The 18699-nt window shown below is 40.3% G+C and overlaps 2 protein-coding genes and 1 pseudogene across 2 annotated transcripts; 1 reads left to right on the top strand and 2 right to left on the bottom strand.

The window, feature by feature from the left end:
* Positions 1–88: 88 nt before the first annotated feature.
* LOC112088243 lies at positions 89–6274 on the bottom strand (annotated as a pseudogene).
* A 1815-nt stretch (positions 6275–8089) lies between these two features.
* LOC112088246 (uncharacterized mitochondrial protein AtMg00810-like) lies at positions 8090–8557 on the bottom strand. The gene has a single exon (XM_024158551.1). The coding sequence runs from the start codon at positions 8555–8557 to the stop codon at positions 8090–8092; it is 468 nt and encodes a 155-aa protein (XP_024014319.1).
* Positions 8558–15141: 6584 nt separating this feature from the next.
* Positions 15142–15510, top strand: LOC112088251. The gene has a single exon (XM_024158558.1). The coding sequence runs from the start codon at positions 15142–15144 to the stop codon at positions 15508–15510; it is 369 nt and encodes a 122-aa protein (XP_024014326.1).
* Positions 15511–18699: the final 3189 nt, after the last annotated feature.

Genomic DNA, 18699 nt, shown 5'->3' on the forward strand with positions numbered 1-18699 from the left:
TTACGTGTAAAACAAGAACAAAACTAGGCTTCAAGCCGGAGGCGGAGGTGGAAAGCGGCAGCTGATAGATAGGAGGATTATTGTTGTTCTACTTCACTTGGAGAACGGAAGCAACCGTCCCAGTCAAAGTCAACACCAGGATGATGACGGCGCCAACGGTGGCAGTTCCGGTCCAAAGGTCTTTGAAGTAGACTCGCCGGAGAGTATCGAGGGATCTGTGGATACGGTAGATATAATATTTTTTATTTTAATTTTATATGAGTTTTTGTAGTGTTCGTTGAGTCTTTCGGCTATATCGTAGTAGTGACTAGTGAGAGCCATAATCAACCATCTCTTCACACAGTTTGCTCAACCTTTCCATCACCGTACCAGCTGGATGTCTCGCCCAGTTTTTTACAATTCCTTTTGACGTAAGATGTGAAGATTTGTTAGGTATCTCAAAAATTGGAAGAAAAAAAAGTATAGGAATGTTCAACAACCTGGTTTAACCAAACCAATCTAGTTGAAGATGAAAAAAAAATTGTTTTGGTTTTATAAAATCTTTGAAATTGGAATATACCTGCTGAAAGCTCGAATCCAGACGTTACTGGAACCAACGAGGGAGGGTCAGTCAAAATGGTATTATATTTTTAGACTCATTAAATAAACCTGGTGAGTGGGCTAACTCGACGGCAATTGAGGCATTAGTTGGGTGGTAAAAAGTCCGGATCACTCCTTTATAATAACAAAACAAAAAAAAAATGTAACCAACTTGTTCTACCTGTGTTATATTTCACAAACCAAAAATTCCAAGTTTCAGGGTTGCGCACCTCTATTTCCTATATTGTCTCATATAGCTAATTGTAATTAGTTCCGAACTAGATATATATTTTGTTAAGTGTTTTACCTTTTTTGATGAGCAAGTTAACGTCTTGCTCGGTGTTGATGAGGAAATCCAAGAAGATGATGTAGTTACAAACTAAGGCAGAGAACGGGTAGTGACGTTGTGATATGAAGCAAAAGGTGTACGTGAGGAGGAAGAGAGTGGGTAATGTGGGCTCAGAAGATGAAGAAGTCAACAACGAGGGTTGACTAACTAGAGTCTCTAACTAACTGAGAGAGTTTGTTAGAAGGAGAGAACTTTAAAGAGAGAGGAGGAGTTTTATGAAGGGTATGCATTTATCTTGTAACAAACTGAAAGACGCTATGAGTCTGAGTTTGAGGTCTCGATCGTTATGAGATTGAGTAGATGAATGTAATCGATATTTTCTACATTCTATACATACAGTTTATACAAGAGTTCAGTACTTTGATCTTATCAAATTGGTGCGTCGTGACGTTCGGAGCTCGCGATTCAGACCTCAAGATGGGAGAAATGGTGGATTCGTTATCGAGATTAGCGGCGGTAGAAGATAGTATGAAAGAAATTCATGCGGAGATGGAGGTGATGAAGGGAAGCTGGGAACAATCATCACAGAGAACAGGCGAGCTGAGCAAGCGAATCTTCGCGATAGATCGAAGATTGGAGAATCAATCGGAAGCGATGCATCGCCACTCAGAAATCTTATCAACGATCGCATCAACACTGGAAAAGCTCGATCCAGCTCACAGAGAAGAACGAGCGCTTTCGAAATCAGTCGCGACATCTTCGCACACTCAAATCCTAGATCCGTCACAATTGAATACTCAGGTTCTTTCGCGTTCTCAAGATCTTGAACCGGATGTCAATCAATTAGGTTATCGGGGAATTTCTAGTGTATTAGCGAATCGCGAAAGCCTATTGAGGAAAGTAGATATGCCTGTGTTCAATGGAACATTACCGTATGGCTGGATTGCGAGAGCTGAAAGATTTTTTCGTCTGGGAAGTTATACGAGCACTCAGAAATTGGAATTGGTTGCGTTGAGTCTTGAGGGACCTGCATTAAGTTGGTTCAACTGGGAAATAGAGCAAGAAATGTTTGTGGATTGGGAAGATTTCAAACAACGGCTATTCGATCAGTTTGCGGAATCGTTGGATGATGAACCGGGTAAACGTTTGTGCTGCCTTCAACAAACGGGATCAGTTCGGCAGTATGTTACGGAATTCCAAGAACTATCCTCTCAGGTCACAGGAATGGATATGAAATGGAAGTGTTAGACGAGAATATGGTTGAGACAGAAGATGGACCAATAGTAGAGGAAGTGGAAATGATGCACTTGTCCTTTAATGCCTTCATGGGTTTAGATTCACCATCTACAACCAAGTTAAGAGGGACAATTGGCAGAAACACTTTCATATTCATGATAGACAGTGGAGCCACCCACAACTTTGTGGATCCTCAAACAATTAATCGTGCCAAACTATCAATGCAGAAGTGTAAAAATTTACATGTGAAGTTGGGAACGGGAATTGTTGCGGAAGGGTCAGGAGTCTGCAGAAACGTGGAATTTGGGTTACAAGGAACAGATTTTACTGCGGATTTCATATCACTGGAGTTAGGAGGAGCAGATATAATATTGGGAGTACAATGGCTAAGAACTTTAGGCAAGTGTGAAGTAGATTGTGAGCTTCACGATTGGGCTTTTACATATAAAGGACAAAGGATGAAGTTGGTGGGAGATCCGGATTTGCTATCTCCAAGATTGTCCTTTAAGTCACTACCTCCTACATTCACATTGAAAACGAAGAGTGTTTCAATTGGCTTATACAATCATACGGTGAAATCTTCTGAAGTACAAACCCCGAAGGCGTTGAAACCGGTCTTAGAAGATTTTAACCATGTATTCGCCATGCCTAAAGGACTACCACCTGTGAGAGGCCACGAGCATTCCATCACACTGTTTCCTGGAGTGAATTCAGTGTCGGTACGACAATATCGGTATCCACATGCCAGTAAGGAGGCTATGGAGAAGATGGTCACCGAGATGCTTGATTCTGGCATTATCCGACCTAGTAAAAGTCCCTTCTCAAGTCCAGTATTATTGGTCCCAAAGAAAGATAATACTTGGAGGTTCTGTGTGGACTATAGAGCTTTGAATAAAGCTACGGTTCCGGATAAATATCCAATACCGATGATAGATCAGCTTTTGGATGAACTCCACGATGCAAGGGTATTTTCTAAACTTGATCTGAGGTCGGGATATCATCAAATAAGAATGGAGGACAGAGATGTGGAAAAAACGGCATTTCAAACGCATGAAGGTCACTATGAATTCTTAGTGATGCCCTTTGGATTGACTAATGCACCAGCCACATTTCAAGCCTTGATGAATTTGATCTTCAAAGCATTTCTAAGGAAGTTTGTATTGGTGTTCTTTGACGATGTGTTGGTTTATAGTGCTTCGGTTGAGGATCATATAGATCATCTACGACTGGTGTTACAAGTTTTTGCTGACCAGCGACTGTTTACCAACCAGAAGAAGTGTCTATTTGGCCAAACACAAGTGGAGTATTTGGGGCATATAATATCAGAAAAGGGTGTGGCTACAGATCCAAGTAAAACTTTGGCTATGAAAGAATGGCCAACTCCAAAAACAGTCAAAGAATTGAGAGGGTTTCTGGGTTTAACTGGCTATTACAGAAGATTTGTTAAAGGGTATGGATGTTTGGCAAGGCCCTTGACCAGTTTATTGAAGAAGGATTGTTTTGTGTGGACATCAGAAGCTCAGGAAGCATTTGATCAGTTGAAAGAAGCTATGATGTCAGCTCCAGTGCTGGTTTTACCCAATTTTTCAGAACCTTTCATTGTAGAGACGGATGCAAGTGGTTTTGGATTAGATGCAGTGCTCATGCAAAACAAACGACCGATTGCTTATTTCAGCCACAGCTTAACAGCTCGTGAACAATTGAGACCCATTTACGAGAGGGAATTAATGGCAATTGTGTTTGCGGTACAAAAATGGAAGCACTACCTGATTGGTAAGAAGTTTATAGTCCACACTGATCAGAAGAGTCTCAAGTTTCTGTTAGAACAGAGAGAGGTATCAATGGAATATCAACGGTGGTTACAGAGACTACTCGGATATCAGTTTGAAATCGTGTATAAACCAGGAGTAGAGAATAAAGCCGCTGATGGTTTATCAAGGATAACACCAACTGGGGTAACCGAAGTGAACTCAATCTTACTGTCTCTCACAGTTCCTCATGCGATACAGTTACAAGATATATATGATGAAATCGAAGTGGATTTGGACATTCAAGAATTGAAGAAAACTGAAAGCAGGAGAAGTAGTGAAGAAGGGCTTCTCATTGGTAAATGACAGAGTGTGGTATAAACGAAGGTTACTAATCCCACAATCTTCTCGAATGATTCCGAATATACTAAACGAGTGTCATGATGGTTGTGTGGGTGGGCATTCAGGAATTGTTAAGACGCTGAAACGAGTTCAGCAACTATTTCACTGGAAAGACATCCGAAAGACGGTACAGGAGTATGTGTCAGCTTGTGGAATATGTCAAACACATAAATATTCTACATTGTCTCCTGCAGGGTTATTACACCATTGCCAATTCCTGATCAGATTTGGAAGGACATTTGCATGGATTTTATAGAGGGCTTACCTTCTTCATGCGGAATAAATGTGATATTCGTGGTAGTAGACAGACTCAGTCGCTATAGCCATTTTATTGGGCTTAAACATCCTTTCAATGCGACAGATGTGGCTGCGAAGTTTGTGAAAGAGATTGTACGCTTGCACGGGTTCCCAACGTCAATCGTATCGGATAGAGATCGCATTTTCCTAAGTAAATTTTGGAAGGAATGCTTCAGATTGGCTGGTACCAAGTTAAATTTCAGTTCAGCCTTTCATCCTCAAATAGATGGATTAACGGAAGTCACAAACAGATGCTTAGAAACGTACCTACGGTGCTTCGCATCGGGACACCCAAAGACTTGGTTTACCTTTCTACACTGGGCTGAATACTGGTTCAACACGAACTATCATTCATCACTGAAGACTACTCCTTTCAAAGTGGTATATGGCAGAGAACCACCGGCTCTGCTAACTTTTGAAGAGGGTTCGACACAAAACTTTGAGTTGGAGACATCGTTACGTGAACGTGATAGAATGATTGATCGAATTAAGGATCACTTGGCTCGTGCTCAACAGATCATGAAGAAGAGTGCTGATAAACATCGGAGGGATGTACAATTTGCGGTGGGAGATAAAGTGTATTTGAAGCTGAGACCTTACCGTCAACACTCGGTCAGTAGAAGAGTAAGCCAGAAACTAGCTGCTCGTTTTTATGGTCCCTTTGAAGTGGTAGAAAGGATCGGAAAAGCAGCCTACCGTCTGAACTTACCGTCGTCTTCTAAAATCCATCCGGTTTTCCATGTTTCTCAACTTAAGGCTGTGGTTGGAGATCAGTCTGAGATCATTGCTCTTCCGGATACTTTTTCAGATATAGGCGAGTTCATTCTGGTTCCCGATGAGTTAGTTGATACCAGGTACAACACTGATGGGAGATTGGAAGTGTTGATTGCTTGGCAGAACTTACCTCGTCATGAAGCATCATGGTTTTTAGCTTCAACCTTTGATCGAGAATACCCAACATTCAAGCTTGAGGACAAGCTCAGTCTTATTGGGCGGGGTATTGATATGAAGCAAAAGGTGTACGTGAGGAGGAAGAAAGTGGGTAATGTGGGCCCAGAAGATGAAGAAGTCAACAACGAGGGTTGACTAACTAGAGTCTCTAACTAACTGAGAGAGTTTGTTAGAAGGAGAGAACTATAAAGAGAGAGGAGGAGTTTTATGAAGGGTATGCATTTATCTTGTAACAAACTGAAAGACGCTATGAGTCTGAGTTTGAGGTCTCGATCGTTATGAGATTGAGTAGATGAATGTAATCGATATCTCTTCTACATTCTATACATACAGTTTATACAAGAGTTCAGTACTTTGATCTTATCACGTGGCTGCTCGAGTACGTGCCATTATGTTTCTTATAACTCTCTCGGTGTAGTAGTCCACTGTAAGACAAGGCATTTTCAAGATTCCGTCTTCAAAATTAATCACCAACGAGAGATCATTCTCTACACTCACAAAATCCACTCCTGCACCGACTAGTTTCTCTGCTAATCTCTTCTTCAGTCAAACGAAGTGTTTCGACACGGACATGTCGAAACAAATCAGTAAAATATCGGAATTTTACATCTATATGTATCTTTCCTTCTAACCCAAAAACTTGTAGGACAATGTCACTGAATGTTTCCTCGATTTGAAGTTGGAGAAGTTTGATAAGTTCCTCTAAAAGAACATAAGGAAGTTGATTCTCGAGCAAGATTAGGTCTGCCTGTTCGTTTCGTCGACGCTGCATCAGCGATCGTGGCAAAAAAAAAACAATACCGAGATCGAAAATTGTTGCCCGTGTTCACATCAATGTAAGGCTGTGGTTAATTTTAAAAGAGATGCTGGTGTTGCTGGTGACGCTGGAAAAACACAGTGGTAGCTGCAATAGTTGCAACAACTACTTTTAAACATGATGATAGTGTTACTCTCCACATACTTGGGTGAAAAGTAACTGAAATTGGTTATAATTGAACGCTGATGCAGCTTCCATGAAAAAAACACGCCCAAAATAGTGACTATGTGATGATGCTCCTCGAAAAGAATATCTCCTCCCCACGGCTTTTGAGTTCTGCTGGTCTGAATGAAGATTCTTACGTAGGAATTTGTTTCTTTTTCACAAACATCAGAGAATTGAGAATACAGTTTGGCACTCTACTTGCCTACATCGGACTCATCAATCTTCCTAAAAGTAAAACAGGCGAGATAACTTATCTTACAACATCTTATATTCATAGGCTGTTGTTGGGTCTTTCTCGAATCACCATCATATGTCCATGGGTCATTCTTTATTCACTGTGACATCACTTAACTCCAGGACATAACAATCATTAGCACATTTAATCCGAAAAATTAATGGCTGATCCACAAATAGCAATCTTTCATACATCACCTATTAACTGGCTATTGAAAACAATTGATTTATCAAGTTTTTACTTTTTCTTTTCAGATGTCGCACGAACTGATTCAGCACATGACCCATAGTGTATACTCAACTTTTCTTGATTCTTTGTGTCTAGCCGCTGCAAAGTCTAGCTTTCACACTGTTCTGTCTTTATTATATCCTTGATCAGTTTTCAACCTTCATCCATCAAGAGAGAGCAGCTGGAACTTTATTATCTTATACAGTTTATGAGATGTAGTACAAGACAACTTGGCAGTTTCCTTTCTTTTTCTGCTCTGTTTTTTCTTTTTAGACAGCTTCCTTTCATTTTTTTAGTCTTGGGTTTTTCTCTTTTGGACAACAATCTTTTTCTCTCTCAATCGATTTGGTTGGTACATAAGCTAGCCTCATCACTTGACTTCTTAGAGACGAACTTACTACCGACCTGCTTTAGCTTATTTTGCTCTCTCCGTGAAACTTGTTCTGATGGCCGGACATGACGACAAGATAGACAGCTCTTTTCCTCTGCAATATTAACCTCCAGACTAAATCTGAACCTTAAATACACCCTGAGTCAGAACCTGTATCAATTCTTCATATCTTACAAACTTGTTAAATTCCACAATCACCAGTCAAGTTTCTTAAGGTGACAAATCAATTAAAATCCAAAGGTTTTGTGAATAAATCAGACAGTTGCAAATCAATGACAATGTGATTAACCACTACCTGTTTTTCTTCCACTAACTCACGGATAAAGTGATGTCTTATGTTAATGAGCTTAGTTCTTGAGTGTTGCACAAGATTCTTTGAAATTTTTATCTCACACTTGTTGTCACAGTAAACTAGGAGTGGCCCTGAATCCATTCCATAATTTGCGGGCATCTGCTTCATCAAAAGGAGTTAACTACAACAACTACCCATGGCGATGTATTCTGCTTCAGCTATGGAGAGGAACACCAAGTTTTACTTTTTGCTGAGCCACGATACCAAGTTGTTTCCAAGGAAGAAACAACATCCACTTGTGCTCTTCCGATCATCTGCAATTCATATCCTATCTGCATCACAGTATCATACCAAGTTCTGATTCGATCCTTTAGAATACCAGGTTCCAAGTTCCAATGTTCCCTTGACATACTTGATGATTCTCTTTACTGTTTCAAGGTGTGACTGTTTTGGTTTAGCTTAGAACCTCATATAAATTCCAACACTTAGGCATAAGTCTGGTCTACTCGTTGTGAGGTACAACAGAATTCCAATCATTCCTCTGTAGAGTGTTGGATCAACATTGACTCCTTCTTCATCTCGAGTGAGCTTGGTGGTAATACTCATTAGTGTCTTTACCTCCTTACACTGATCTAGCTTGAACCTCTTCAACAGATTCTTCCCATATGTGTTTTGTGATATGAAGACACCTTCCTCTGACTGGGTTATCTGAAGACCCAAAAAGTACTTCAGCTCACCAACCATACTCATTTCAAATTTGCGAGTCATGCTTGCAACAAAAGCATCGACTAATTCTTGAGAGGTGCCTCCAAAGATAATGTCATCTACATAGATATGAAAAATGTTTATCTTCTCTGCCTGTTCCTGGATGAACAAGGTATTGCTTACACTTCCTCTTATGTAGCCTTCTTTAACAAGAAAATTCATCAATCGTTCATACCATGCCTGAGGTGCCTATTTCAGTTCATACAACGCCTTCTGAAGTTTGTAGACGTGTTTCAGATTGGCAGAGTCTTTGAACCCCTTAGATTACTAAACATAGACTTCCTCCTAAAGAAGACCATTCAGAAAAGCACTTTTGATGTTCATTTGGTATACATTGAATTTTAATATACACGTTATTCCCAAAAACAGCCTGATTGACTTAAGCGATGCTACAGGAGCAAAGGTTTCTTCAAAGTCGACTCTTTTCATCTGAGAATAGCATTGTGCCACCAGCCGCGCTTTGTTCTGCATAACTGCACCATTCTCAATAATTTTATTCTTGAAGATCCACTTAGTTCCCACAACATTTCAGTCCGACGGTCGTGGAACTAGCTCCCATATATTATTTCACACAAACTGTTCCAGTTCCTGTTCCATGGCGATGATCCAGAACTCATCCTCAAGTGCCTGCCTATAATTCCTTGGTTCGATGACTGAGACAAAGCATGCAAACAACACCATCTCAGAGTTCTTCCCAACCATCTTCTTGAAGTCCAGCTGAACTCCCCAAGTCTTCCTCCCCTCATTCACCTCGCCAATAACATCAGAGGATGAATAATTCCGATGGACTTGCCCAAGCTCATTCTGTGACGGACTCTGTTGTCCTGCCGATGGGTTTGACTCCTCGGGCTTGTGTTTCTCCTGGTTCTGCTCAGATCTCTCTTCGCTCTCGTCTGAGTCACTTCCCACACAACCTCTCTCCCACTTCATATGAGCATAATCATCAAAAACCACATTGACAGACTCAGTGTAGACTCGTGTCCTTGTGTTGAATGATGCACACTAGGGTTGATGTCGCAAAAGAAGTTTTAAATTTGTAAACCCTAGTTTCTGCAAGTGCACAGTCGTGCGTTGTAGTACTTAGGGTGTCGATCCACAGGGAGAGTTTTCTTTTCTGCAGAAACTTCGAACTGGATTAGTAATTGAAGTCAAAGACCAATGGGGTTTTTGTGGGGTTGTGTGTCACTGAAAACACAAAAATAAAACAAGACCAAGACTCTACTAAAACGAATGTTGGGCTTACAGGGATATCTTAGGGGATATTCGATTCATGCTAGGGTTCTAAAGCTCATAGGTGGCGATTTAGACTTCTCCGGTTTACTCTAATCGATGTTTGGTGGCATTTCCAATTAGCTTCCGGGCAATTTGTCTTCATCTCACTTTCTTGATGCCCCCTTTTGCATTCATCAATTGCAAAGCCCAAATTCTGAAACTATCAACTGTTTCAGACTTCTCTCGTAGAAACCAGACCCAAGTGAATCTTGAGTAGTCATCCACTAGTACAAACACATACAGTTTTCCTTCCATACTCTCTGTCTGCAATGGACCCATCAAATCCATATGCACTATATCAAGCAGTGCTTTCGATTGTATGTCAGGAACTCGTTTACTAGACTTTAACTTGCTTTCCTTGATTGCAAGCTTCACACACAAACTTGTCTCCACCCTTAATTCTTGGCACTCCTCTAATGCTCAGCTTCAAGATCTTCTGAGATTTTCTTCTCTATCTTCAGGTGTTGTCTCATTTCCTCCACTTTGTTTGCCAGAACAAGCTTCTCCTTTAGCAGTGTAACACTCTCCTGGCCCAACTTTTGTGCTACTTCAAGATCTGCATACAGCGTCTCGACTAGTGCATTCAGCTTCTGATTTTCCTTCTTCAGATTGGTGTTTTCCTTTCCAATGCTGACTAAGGCTTCTCTAATCTCTTTGTAGCTATTCATTAGCTCGTCCTCCTTTTCTTTTTCTGATTCAGACTCAGAATCCTCTTGCCCCTCGACAAACTCGGTGACACCAATAAAGGTAACAAAATTTTTAATTTCATTTGCTGAGTCATCACTTTCCTCTTCAGAATCTTTTTCTGCAAGCATAGACTTTTCTTTCTCATGGTTCTGATCAATTATACATTCCAGCTGAGTGTGACCATATCCCTTGCATCTGAAACACTGAATTTCCCGGCGTTTGATCGTGGGGCATTCTGTCTTGAAATGACCAAAACCCATGCATTCATGGCACTGCACATCATTCTTTTTGTAGCCTTTCTCACCATCTGAGTTTTTCTTGATCGAGTTGAACTTCTTCTGCAGTTTTCCAGATTTTCTCAGTGCTCTATCAAGTTTTCTGACAAGAAAACTTATGGGGTCATCTTCTTCTGCATTGCTTGCTTGGTTATCACACTTAAGCGCCAGACTCCTAGGTTTCTTTATGCTGTCAAGTTCCATTTCATGTGCCTAAAGCAACCCTACAACTTCACCAAAACCCAGGTTCTCAGTGTTGCTAGACACATTCAGATCAGACTTGTAACCCATGAGCCTCGACGGTAGACATCTCAGAAACTTCTACACAAGTTTCTTGTCTTTGTACTTCTTGCCCAACGTTGCTGCTTCCAGTGATAGGGCACTCAACTTTAAATTTAGCAATGGTTTCATGCTTTTCCATCTTCAGATTCTCGAACTTGGATACCAGCATGCATCTGAACAGGGCCGGCCCACAGCTAAGGCCATGAAGCAAGGGCTTCAGGGCAGCCCAGATGACTCTAATTTTTGGGGCAGCAAAAAAAGCCCAAAATTTTTTTTATAAGTGTGTGTAAAAACATTTATCCCACATCGACCAAGACCAAAAAATGGGAAGGAAAAATTACCTATAAATAAGAGTCATTGTCCCTATCAAATGTTAAAAAAAAAATCGATTCTGGCTTATAAAAATCGATTTTGGGCTTCAAAAAATCAATTTTGGGCTTCAAAAAATCAATTTTGGGTTTCAAAAAATCGATTCTGGGCTTCAAAAATCGATTCTGAGTTTAAAAAAATCGATTTTAAGCTTAAAAAAAAAAATTGGGCTTAAAAATCGATCTTAAGCTTAAAAAATTGATTTTAAGCAGAAAAAATCGATTTTAAGCAAAAAAAATTGTTTATCCTCTTATTTCAAAAACTTTTTGGTGTGTTTGAGATTATTAGAGAATATGCAACAAAATAGGATTAGAAATCAGCCAAGTGATTTGTGACAAAAATAAACAATTCTGAAAATGATGAAACAGCTAGAGCTGAGATGAACAATGGAGATGAAGACATTGAAGAGCTTCCTATTCAAGAAGATGAAGAGTTTGTTACTACAGAAGATGCAGGAAATGAAGAAAATTCAGATGCAAAGAGTGAAGAAGAAAATATGCTGCAAAAAAAAAATTCGATTAAGGGCATCATTTTTACCCTACGCTTTAAGCGTCAAATCACTTTGGGCCGGCCCTGCATCTGAAGTATGTCCCATGCCTCCTTGGCAGTTTCAACTCCTTGAAACAACTTGAATGTCTTCATTGACATGTTGTAGTGAATTGTGGTAAGAGCCCTGGAGTTGTACTTTGCCTTTTTGACTCTTTTTCAGTCCAACTCTCTTCCGGCTTTGGGTGGAATACCCCACCAGTATCTGCTACCATAGGCTCTTCCCACTTCACCTGGACTGCCTTCCACGCCAATGGATCAATCCCATTGATCATGGATCTGATCCTTGCCTTCCAAGAGCCACAGCTCCCGGAATCCAAAATGATTCTAGAATTGTTTACCATGTCCTGGTAGCTCTCCATTTTCTCCGCAAGATCTAACATGTTAGCAATATACACAGATGACCGCTCTGATACCAATTGAAAATGCAAGAGCGGTAACACATGAACTAACACAGAGCACAACACAAAGATTTTCTCTACACGAAAATACTTCACTAGTAAATCTGTTTGTAACTTACAAGTATATAGAACCCTATTTAAAGCAAACCCAAGACACATCTTGATTTGCTGTTCTAGCCTCATTTTGTTCTTGAATCTATACGTGATTCAAGAACCTTTCAGCCAAATCCCTTAGCACTCTAGCTCACAATCTCTTACAAGACAATCGCTCACCCTTTGCTAAGAATTTTTTCAGTTGTGTTAAAAATCCTACAAGGTTCCAACACGCTTATTTATTCATAATAAGACTTGCGGCTAACCCTAGCCGAGACTCCCCTTGCTGATTTCTCCAATTCTTCAAGTGCATTGTCTATTCCCTTATCTTCTCCTAAGAATAAGGAAACTTCACATTTCTTGGAAATTGCCTCCAAGATACTCCAAGCTCCTTCTCCAAGTCAGCTTTTTGTCTCTTGAAGTGTCAAGCACGTCATGCAGCTCTAGCTCAGCTACAATCCCACTTCTACGTGTGTAGATTGCTCCGCCAGTATCCTGTGTCATACCTTGAGCTAGCTCAACTTCTACACACACTGCTACAGCTTGGTTTGCAGCTTCAGTATTGTCCACGACGAGGTCGTCAACGCTATGGTCCATCTTCTTATTGAAGAAATCAAATGCTGCTTCAAAAAATGAAGATATAATAGTGAACAGTTTTTTTTTGTGTAAGTAGACGCAAATTACAGGGTGAACATGTGTAAGAAGACGCATTTTTGACACGTCTGTGACTTTCCTAGCTAAATAACTAATTCAGAGCTCAACTATCTATATTTTCTCAATTGTACATTAAGTATCCAAGTTGAATAAAGAGATCGGGTATAGATTGAATAATCCCATAATCACGTAATGTTGTAGCAAGTTTCTCACACCAACATCGCGGAGCCTGCTTCAAACCATATAATGACTTGCACAATAAAGAGTAAAGCTCGTCCAACTGTTCAGCCACTTCAGTAAGCGATCTTCTTCACGCTCTTGCTCAAGAAGAGCACTCTCGAGACAGCCAAAACTTTTGGATTCGTCGGTACTCTGCTTAAGAAGTCCAAAGCTGCATTGATTTCCCATAATAAGTCTCAATGGAGAGACTGTGTTGCCAGCAAGTTGCGAGTTTAGTTTTGATGCGTTGAACACGCTGTCTGTTCTTCACGGAGTAATGGCGTCAGATATGTTCCCAATAATCTTTCACAATATCAAGATTAGATAGGTTTGACCTAACTGTCTCTGTCATGGTCAACTTGATCCATGACATAACTAAAGCGTTATTGGTCCACCAATCCTCCAAATCAGGAGAACCAAACGCAGGTTGTGGAATATAGCCATCCACAAAAGCCAAACTTCTTTCTCGCCATCAGAGACATGCACAGGTTTGCAGCCCATTCGTTGTAATTAGGTCATCTGAGTAGAGGCAGAGAAATCAACGATCCCAGATTATCATTAGAGGTGAGTGATAACACCGTATTTTGACCATTTTTATGGATCGTTTTGAAATAATTTAATATGTTTTTTATTGCTTTTAAGTACTTTTATTACGTTTTTCTAGTATTTGTAGTTCCAAGACTCTTTTCAGGAAACTTAGGGAAAAGCTTAACAAAATGGATAGAAGACATAATTTTTAGCTCAGAGTCAAACCGTCAGAAGTTCACCCCCGATTGAAGGCCTTTTCACCGTCTGATCCAGCTCAAATTTAAAGATCTCAAAGATGGAAGTATCAGCTTTCTAGCACACTTTACAGCTTGGCAATCCAACGGTTCAATCAAAAGATACGCGAAGAGCAAGATGTCCTGTAAACCAGCCATCAAGTATTTCCACCCGCGGCCAACAGCCATTTCACCACGGTCAGAGGCTTCCTGACCGCGGCCAGCCATCCATTTCCCGCGGTCACACACATCCCAACCGCGGCCAGCCAACTCCGAGTTCGAAGGCTCATTTCTGAAGCCCATATCATTCTCCCAGCCTCAATTCCGGAACCCTAGACACCAGAGAGCATTGGAGACTATAAATACATATCATTTAGGTCGTTTTTAAAGAGAGAAGAAGAGAGACGAAATACTTTAGAAGAATTTTACTTTAACCTTTTGTTTTTAGGTTTTAGGGAGAGAGAGATCTATCTCTTGAACCTTTGTTCTTTCTTTTTCAATTTCGGTTTCTAATCTACTTTTTAATACTATGTTTTTGATTTCGTTCATCATGTCTCAGTAGTTTTATTGTTGGGTCTAAGGGATTTTCGACTGGGATACATATGTTCGACGAGGATTCCATGAGCTATTGAAGCCGAATCTTAGAACTTTTTCTTCTGAATTTATTTTTACTGCATGAGAGTAGCGTCATGAACTACAATCTGATCCAGATGCTTGGTGACACGAAACTGTTCATCCGGTGTCAGATCTAGTTTGGGAGAGCAAAACAAACAGAGGAGTGGAAACCTACCTATGGGCGATTTGTGAATTCTGACGAGTCTTAAACATAATGTATCTCTTCTCTTCCAGGGCCAGAGTGGAAACCTACTGGTCAGGGTTGAGAGAGATAGTTGTCTATGATCACGACAGTGGCATATTCATACGTCTGTGACTCCAGTTCGAAAAATTTAAGCTAAGATCTTATCAAATTTACTCTCTAGCAATATTTTGAATCGTTCATAGAGAAAATTTCCCTGAAAAGGATGCAAAGCCAAGATTACTGTGATGGGTGTTACTTCTTCAGGAGTTCGATATTGAGGTTAAAGACAAGAAGGGTGTTGAGAATGGTGTTGCAGATCATCTCTCACGCATCAGGGTTGAAGAGGACGTACCCATAGATGATTTTCTGCCAGAAGAGAATGTATACTATGTGGAAACGAAATTCCAGGGCAGATTTGACGAAGAACTGCAGGTTTTTCGAGTTGGAGAATTCGAAGCTGTACAAAGAGAGGACCAAGGTGTATCACGATTCGAAAATCCTCTCCAGGCAATTCGAACCTAATGATCATGTACTTCTGTATAACTCTCGTTTGCAATTGTTTCCTGGTAAACTTCGTTCTCGATGGTCAGGTCCTTTCATAGTCAAAAAGGTTCGCCCCTATGGTGCCATCGTCCTCCTCACACCAGATGGTAGCAGAGAGTTCACAGTGAATGGACAAAGGGTGAAGCACTACTGGGCCAAAGCTGAGATTCCGGATGGACATATCGTGCCTCTGGATGGTGCACCTCCTGCCTGAATCACCATCAAGTCAAGCTAATGACTTTAAACAAGCGCTTAGTAGAAGGCAATCCACTGGTGAGTCTGTAAATAAGTCTTTTGTTTCAGTAATTTTCGTTTTTCTTTTCGTGTTTTAGGTGAAACAGGGCTGGTGTCGAGCGACACCATACTCGGTGTCGCCTGTCACTTGTTCAAAAAAAAAAAAAAATTAGGAAATCAGGAAACCGGAGTCAAACCAGAAATTCGGATTGGTCTGCTGCAATTTGGTACGAAGATAACAAGTGTCGAACGACACCATCATAAGTGTCGCGCGACACCATCATTGCAGCCAGGTAAGTTCTCCGTTTTTCCTGTGTTTCTCTGTTTATTTTCTTTTGTTTCGCCAACTTCGGACTAGATAACACTGGGGACAGTGTTATTCAAGTCTGGGGGACGTAGTTGCTGACATTGTGTCTGTTTTTCTTAAGAGTCAGTTGTGTCAAAACGTTTTTGAGTCAAAACCTGTTGGAGATTATGATGCTTTTCCTGGAATTATTGCGCTGACCTTTCATCTAAGTAACCACTGCTGCAGATTCAGTCTAGATCCGACTAATGAAAAATCCAAAGGCTGACCAGCTGACTAGAGGCGTCCATGTTTCCAACAGAATCCACTAACCTGAGCTAAGTTCTGAACTTCACTTTTAACTCGTTGATGTGACAAATGCCTTAGAGCTTGATTCCTCGTTCGTACTTGATCAATGAAAGCCTGTGTGAAATTTAATGTTGGTGTTTCTCTCCCTGTAACGAGCTAAGAAGAAGAAAAAGAAAGGAAAAAAGGGCGAAAAGATTGAGATGATTTTCGCTTAGGAGTGAAGGGCTAGGAATGTTTCCAATGATCCCATTATTTCACTTCTAAGTTGGAATGATCACACAAAGGAAGGAAGTGAGGGGTAGGAAAGTTTCCTATGACCCCACTATTCGCTGAAAACCTTTGATACAAAGTAAGGGGACAACTCGGGGACTTGATGGCAAACACCATCAGTACTCGCACCTTTAACCTTATCGAGTATATGCCATAAAAAGGAGAAAAGAAAAAGATGATGAATGTGCGAAAAGAATAAGTCTGGGGGAGAGAAAAAGTGTCAAAGTGTGTATGGCTGATTTGTTTGAGTATAGTACGGAAAATAATCTCGAAGGTTCTTGGCATCTGAATCATCAGTGAGATCCAGCGATGAGGGTTTATGGACAATGTTGTGAAATTTTGGATTTAATCTGGAAAGCTGTGAATGTCTGCGGAGAAGTACATGGTGGTTTGATTTGGAATGATGAAGCACTAGTTGAGTTGCAGGATGATCGGTCAAAGCGATGTTCCAAAGAAAGGTTGAGTCTCCGTGTTTTCAAACCTCTTTCTCTTATTTGGTGTTCTGTTTGCTTGAGAGCAAGCAAATGCTAAGTCTGGGGGAGTTGATATATCATGGTTTTTATGGTTTTTAACCATGGTATAAGTCTTATTTATAGAGTCTTTTTAGTGTCTTTCGAGTCTTTTGGAGTCTTTTCAGGTCATAGGTACGTTTGGAGCTTAACTGGAGACTTTGGAGCACTTTGGAGCTTAATCAGGATCAAATTCGTCAAGTATGGATTTTGTGCTTTTGTGTCGCTCGACACCATGGAGAGTGACGCTCGACACTTGTTAGAGAAATAAGGAAAAGGCGATTTTTGTTTCCTATTTGAAGAAGGAGTTGGGCCTAAACGTTTCCAAGGAAGCCCAAAACGTGTCTTAGAGATATATATAGGATTTTTATTCCCTTTTTACAATTACCTTAGATTTTTGAGAGAGAGATACCTTCAGCTTTTCGGCTTTTGCGATTTCTGAGCTTGGGGAGACAAGTCTGAACTCTGTTCGTTTAGAGAGAAGATTTCGAACCCCTTTATCTATTTCGATTTAATCTATTGCTTTCTATTCATCATGTTTGTTGTTTCAATGACCATGTCTGAGTAGATCACCTGTTAGGTTTAGGGTTAATTAGGGTTTTCTTTGAATGTTTGATTAACTTGCTAGTTAGGGTTCATATCTATTAGTTCTCCATCTTAGGTTGTTCTTAAAGCTAATTCTGGACTGATCACCTAGAACTTAGATCTTAGGTTGCTTAATTGACACGGAAGTGTAATTGAATAACTGGAAAGAACCTAGGTTGAGCAAAGTAACTATTCGCAAAGGAATTTGGTTTAGATACTTTGTGAACATATCGAACTTGTGCATTAAGGCTGGTTTAAATCCATAGGATTTGCAAAGGAATTTGGAATTCTAGGATTTTAACTTAGATAATTCTCACAACGGAAGTTGGTTAATTATAGTTCTGTGTTTCGAGTTCAAGAACCGTGCTTAATAACTGAACCCTGATTAGTTAAGTCGATCTGCATTCATCGATCTCCTGAAAATCACCCTAGACCTATCCTTTGTCACATCGAATTTACAAACCGTTTTCTTTGCTGCTTTATTTATTTCTTTCGCATTGCTATTTGTTTCGCATACTTCGGCTTAGCGTAACTCCATCTAAACAAGGTTTATTGAGTGATCTCTTGTCTCTGGGGTTCGACCCCTAGATACTACAACTGCACATCTGTGCTCTTGCAGAGTAGCTTAGGGATTAAACTTTGAGCAGATCAGTATTAAGCACCTGCGCAGGACTAGAGCAAAGATTAGTCTAGCTGATGATTCTAATGCAACACTTCAAGGAATAGCTCATGACATTCCTTTGAGAATAGGAGATTGCATCGTACCTGTCGACTTCTACATTGTCGAAACAAGAGACGCAACACATCCAGTAATTCTCGGATAGTCTTTTCTAATAATTTTCGGAGCTATAATGGACTGGCCAAACCGGAGGATTTCGTTTGCTAATATCGACAAAAATGTTTTCACAGAAGCTGCCCCATACAACAGCAAAGCAGGAAAACGTTCTGCAACAGAAGAGTTTGAAGAAGAACTTGGGAGTGACGAAGAACCTGCTAGGCAAAGTAAGGAGATGTCGAAAAAGACTTGTCTCAGGACAAGATCTTCTTCATTGGACTAAGCCACGTCCTACACCAAAGTTGAGCTAAATGACTTTAAACCTAAGCGCTTAATGGGAGGCAACCCATTTAGCTATTGTTTTCTTTAGGATTTTTCTTTCTTTTTCTATTGATCTTTTTCTTTTTCTTAGTTTCAGTTGTTTTTTATAAAACAAAA

The sequence above is a fragment of the Eutrema salsugineum genome, unplaced genomic scaffold (assembly GCF_000478725.1).
Source record: "Eutrema salsugineum unplaced genomic scaffold, Eutsalg1_0 scaffold_8, whole genome shotgun sequence".
Lineage (NCBI taxonomy): Eukaryota > Viridiplantae > Streptophyta > Magnoliopsida > Brassicales > Brassicaceae > Eutrema > Eutrema salsugineum.

Coding starts and splice junctions, on each gene's coding strand:
- LOC112088246 (XM_024158551.1), bottom strand. CDS start 8,557: ATGAATTTTCTTGTTAAAGAAGGCTACATAAGAGGAAGTGTAAGCAAT.
- LOC112088251 (XM_024158558.1), top strand. CDS start 15,142: ATGTGGAAACGAAATTCCAGGGCAGATTTGACGAAGAACTGCAGGTTT.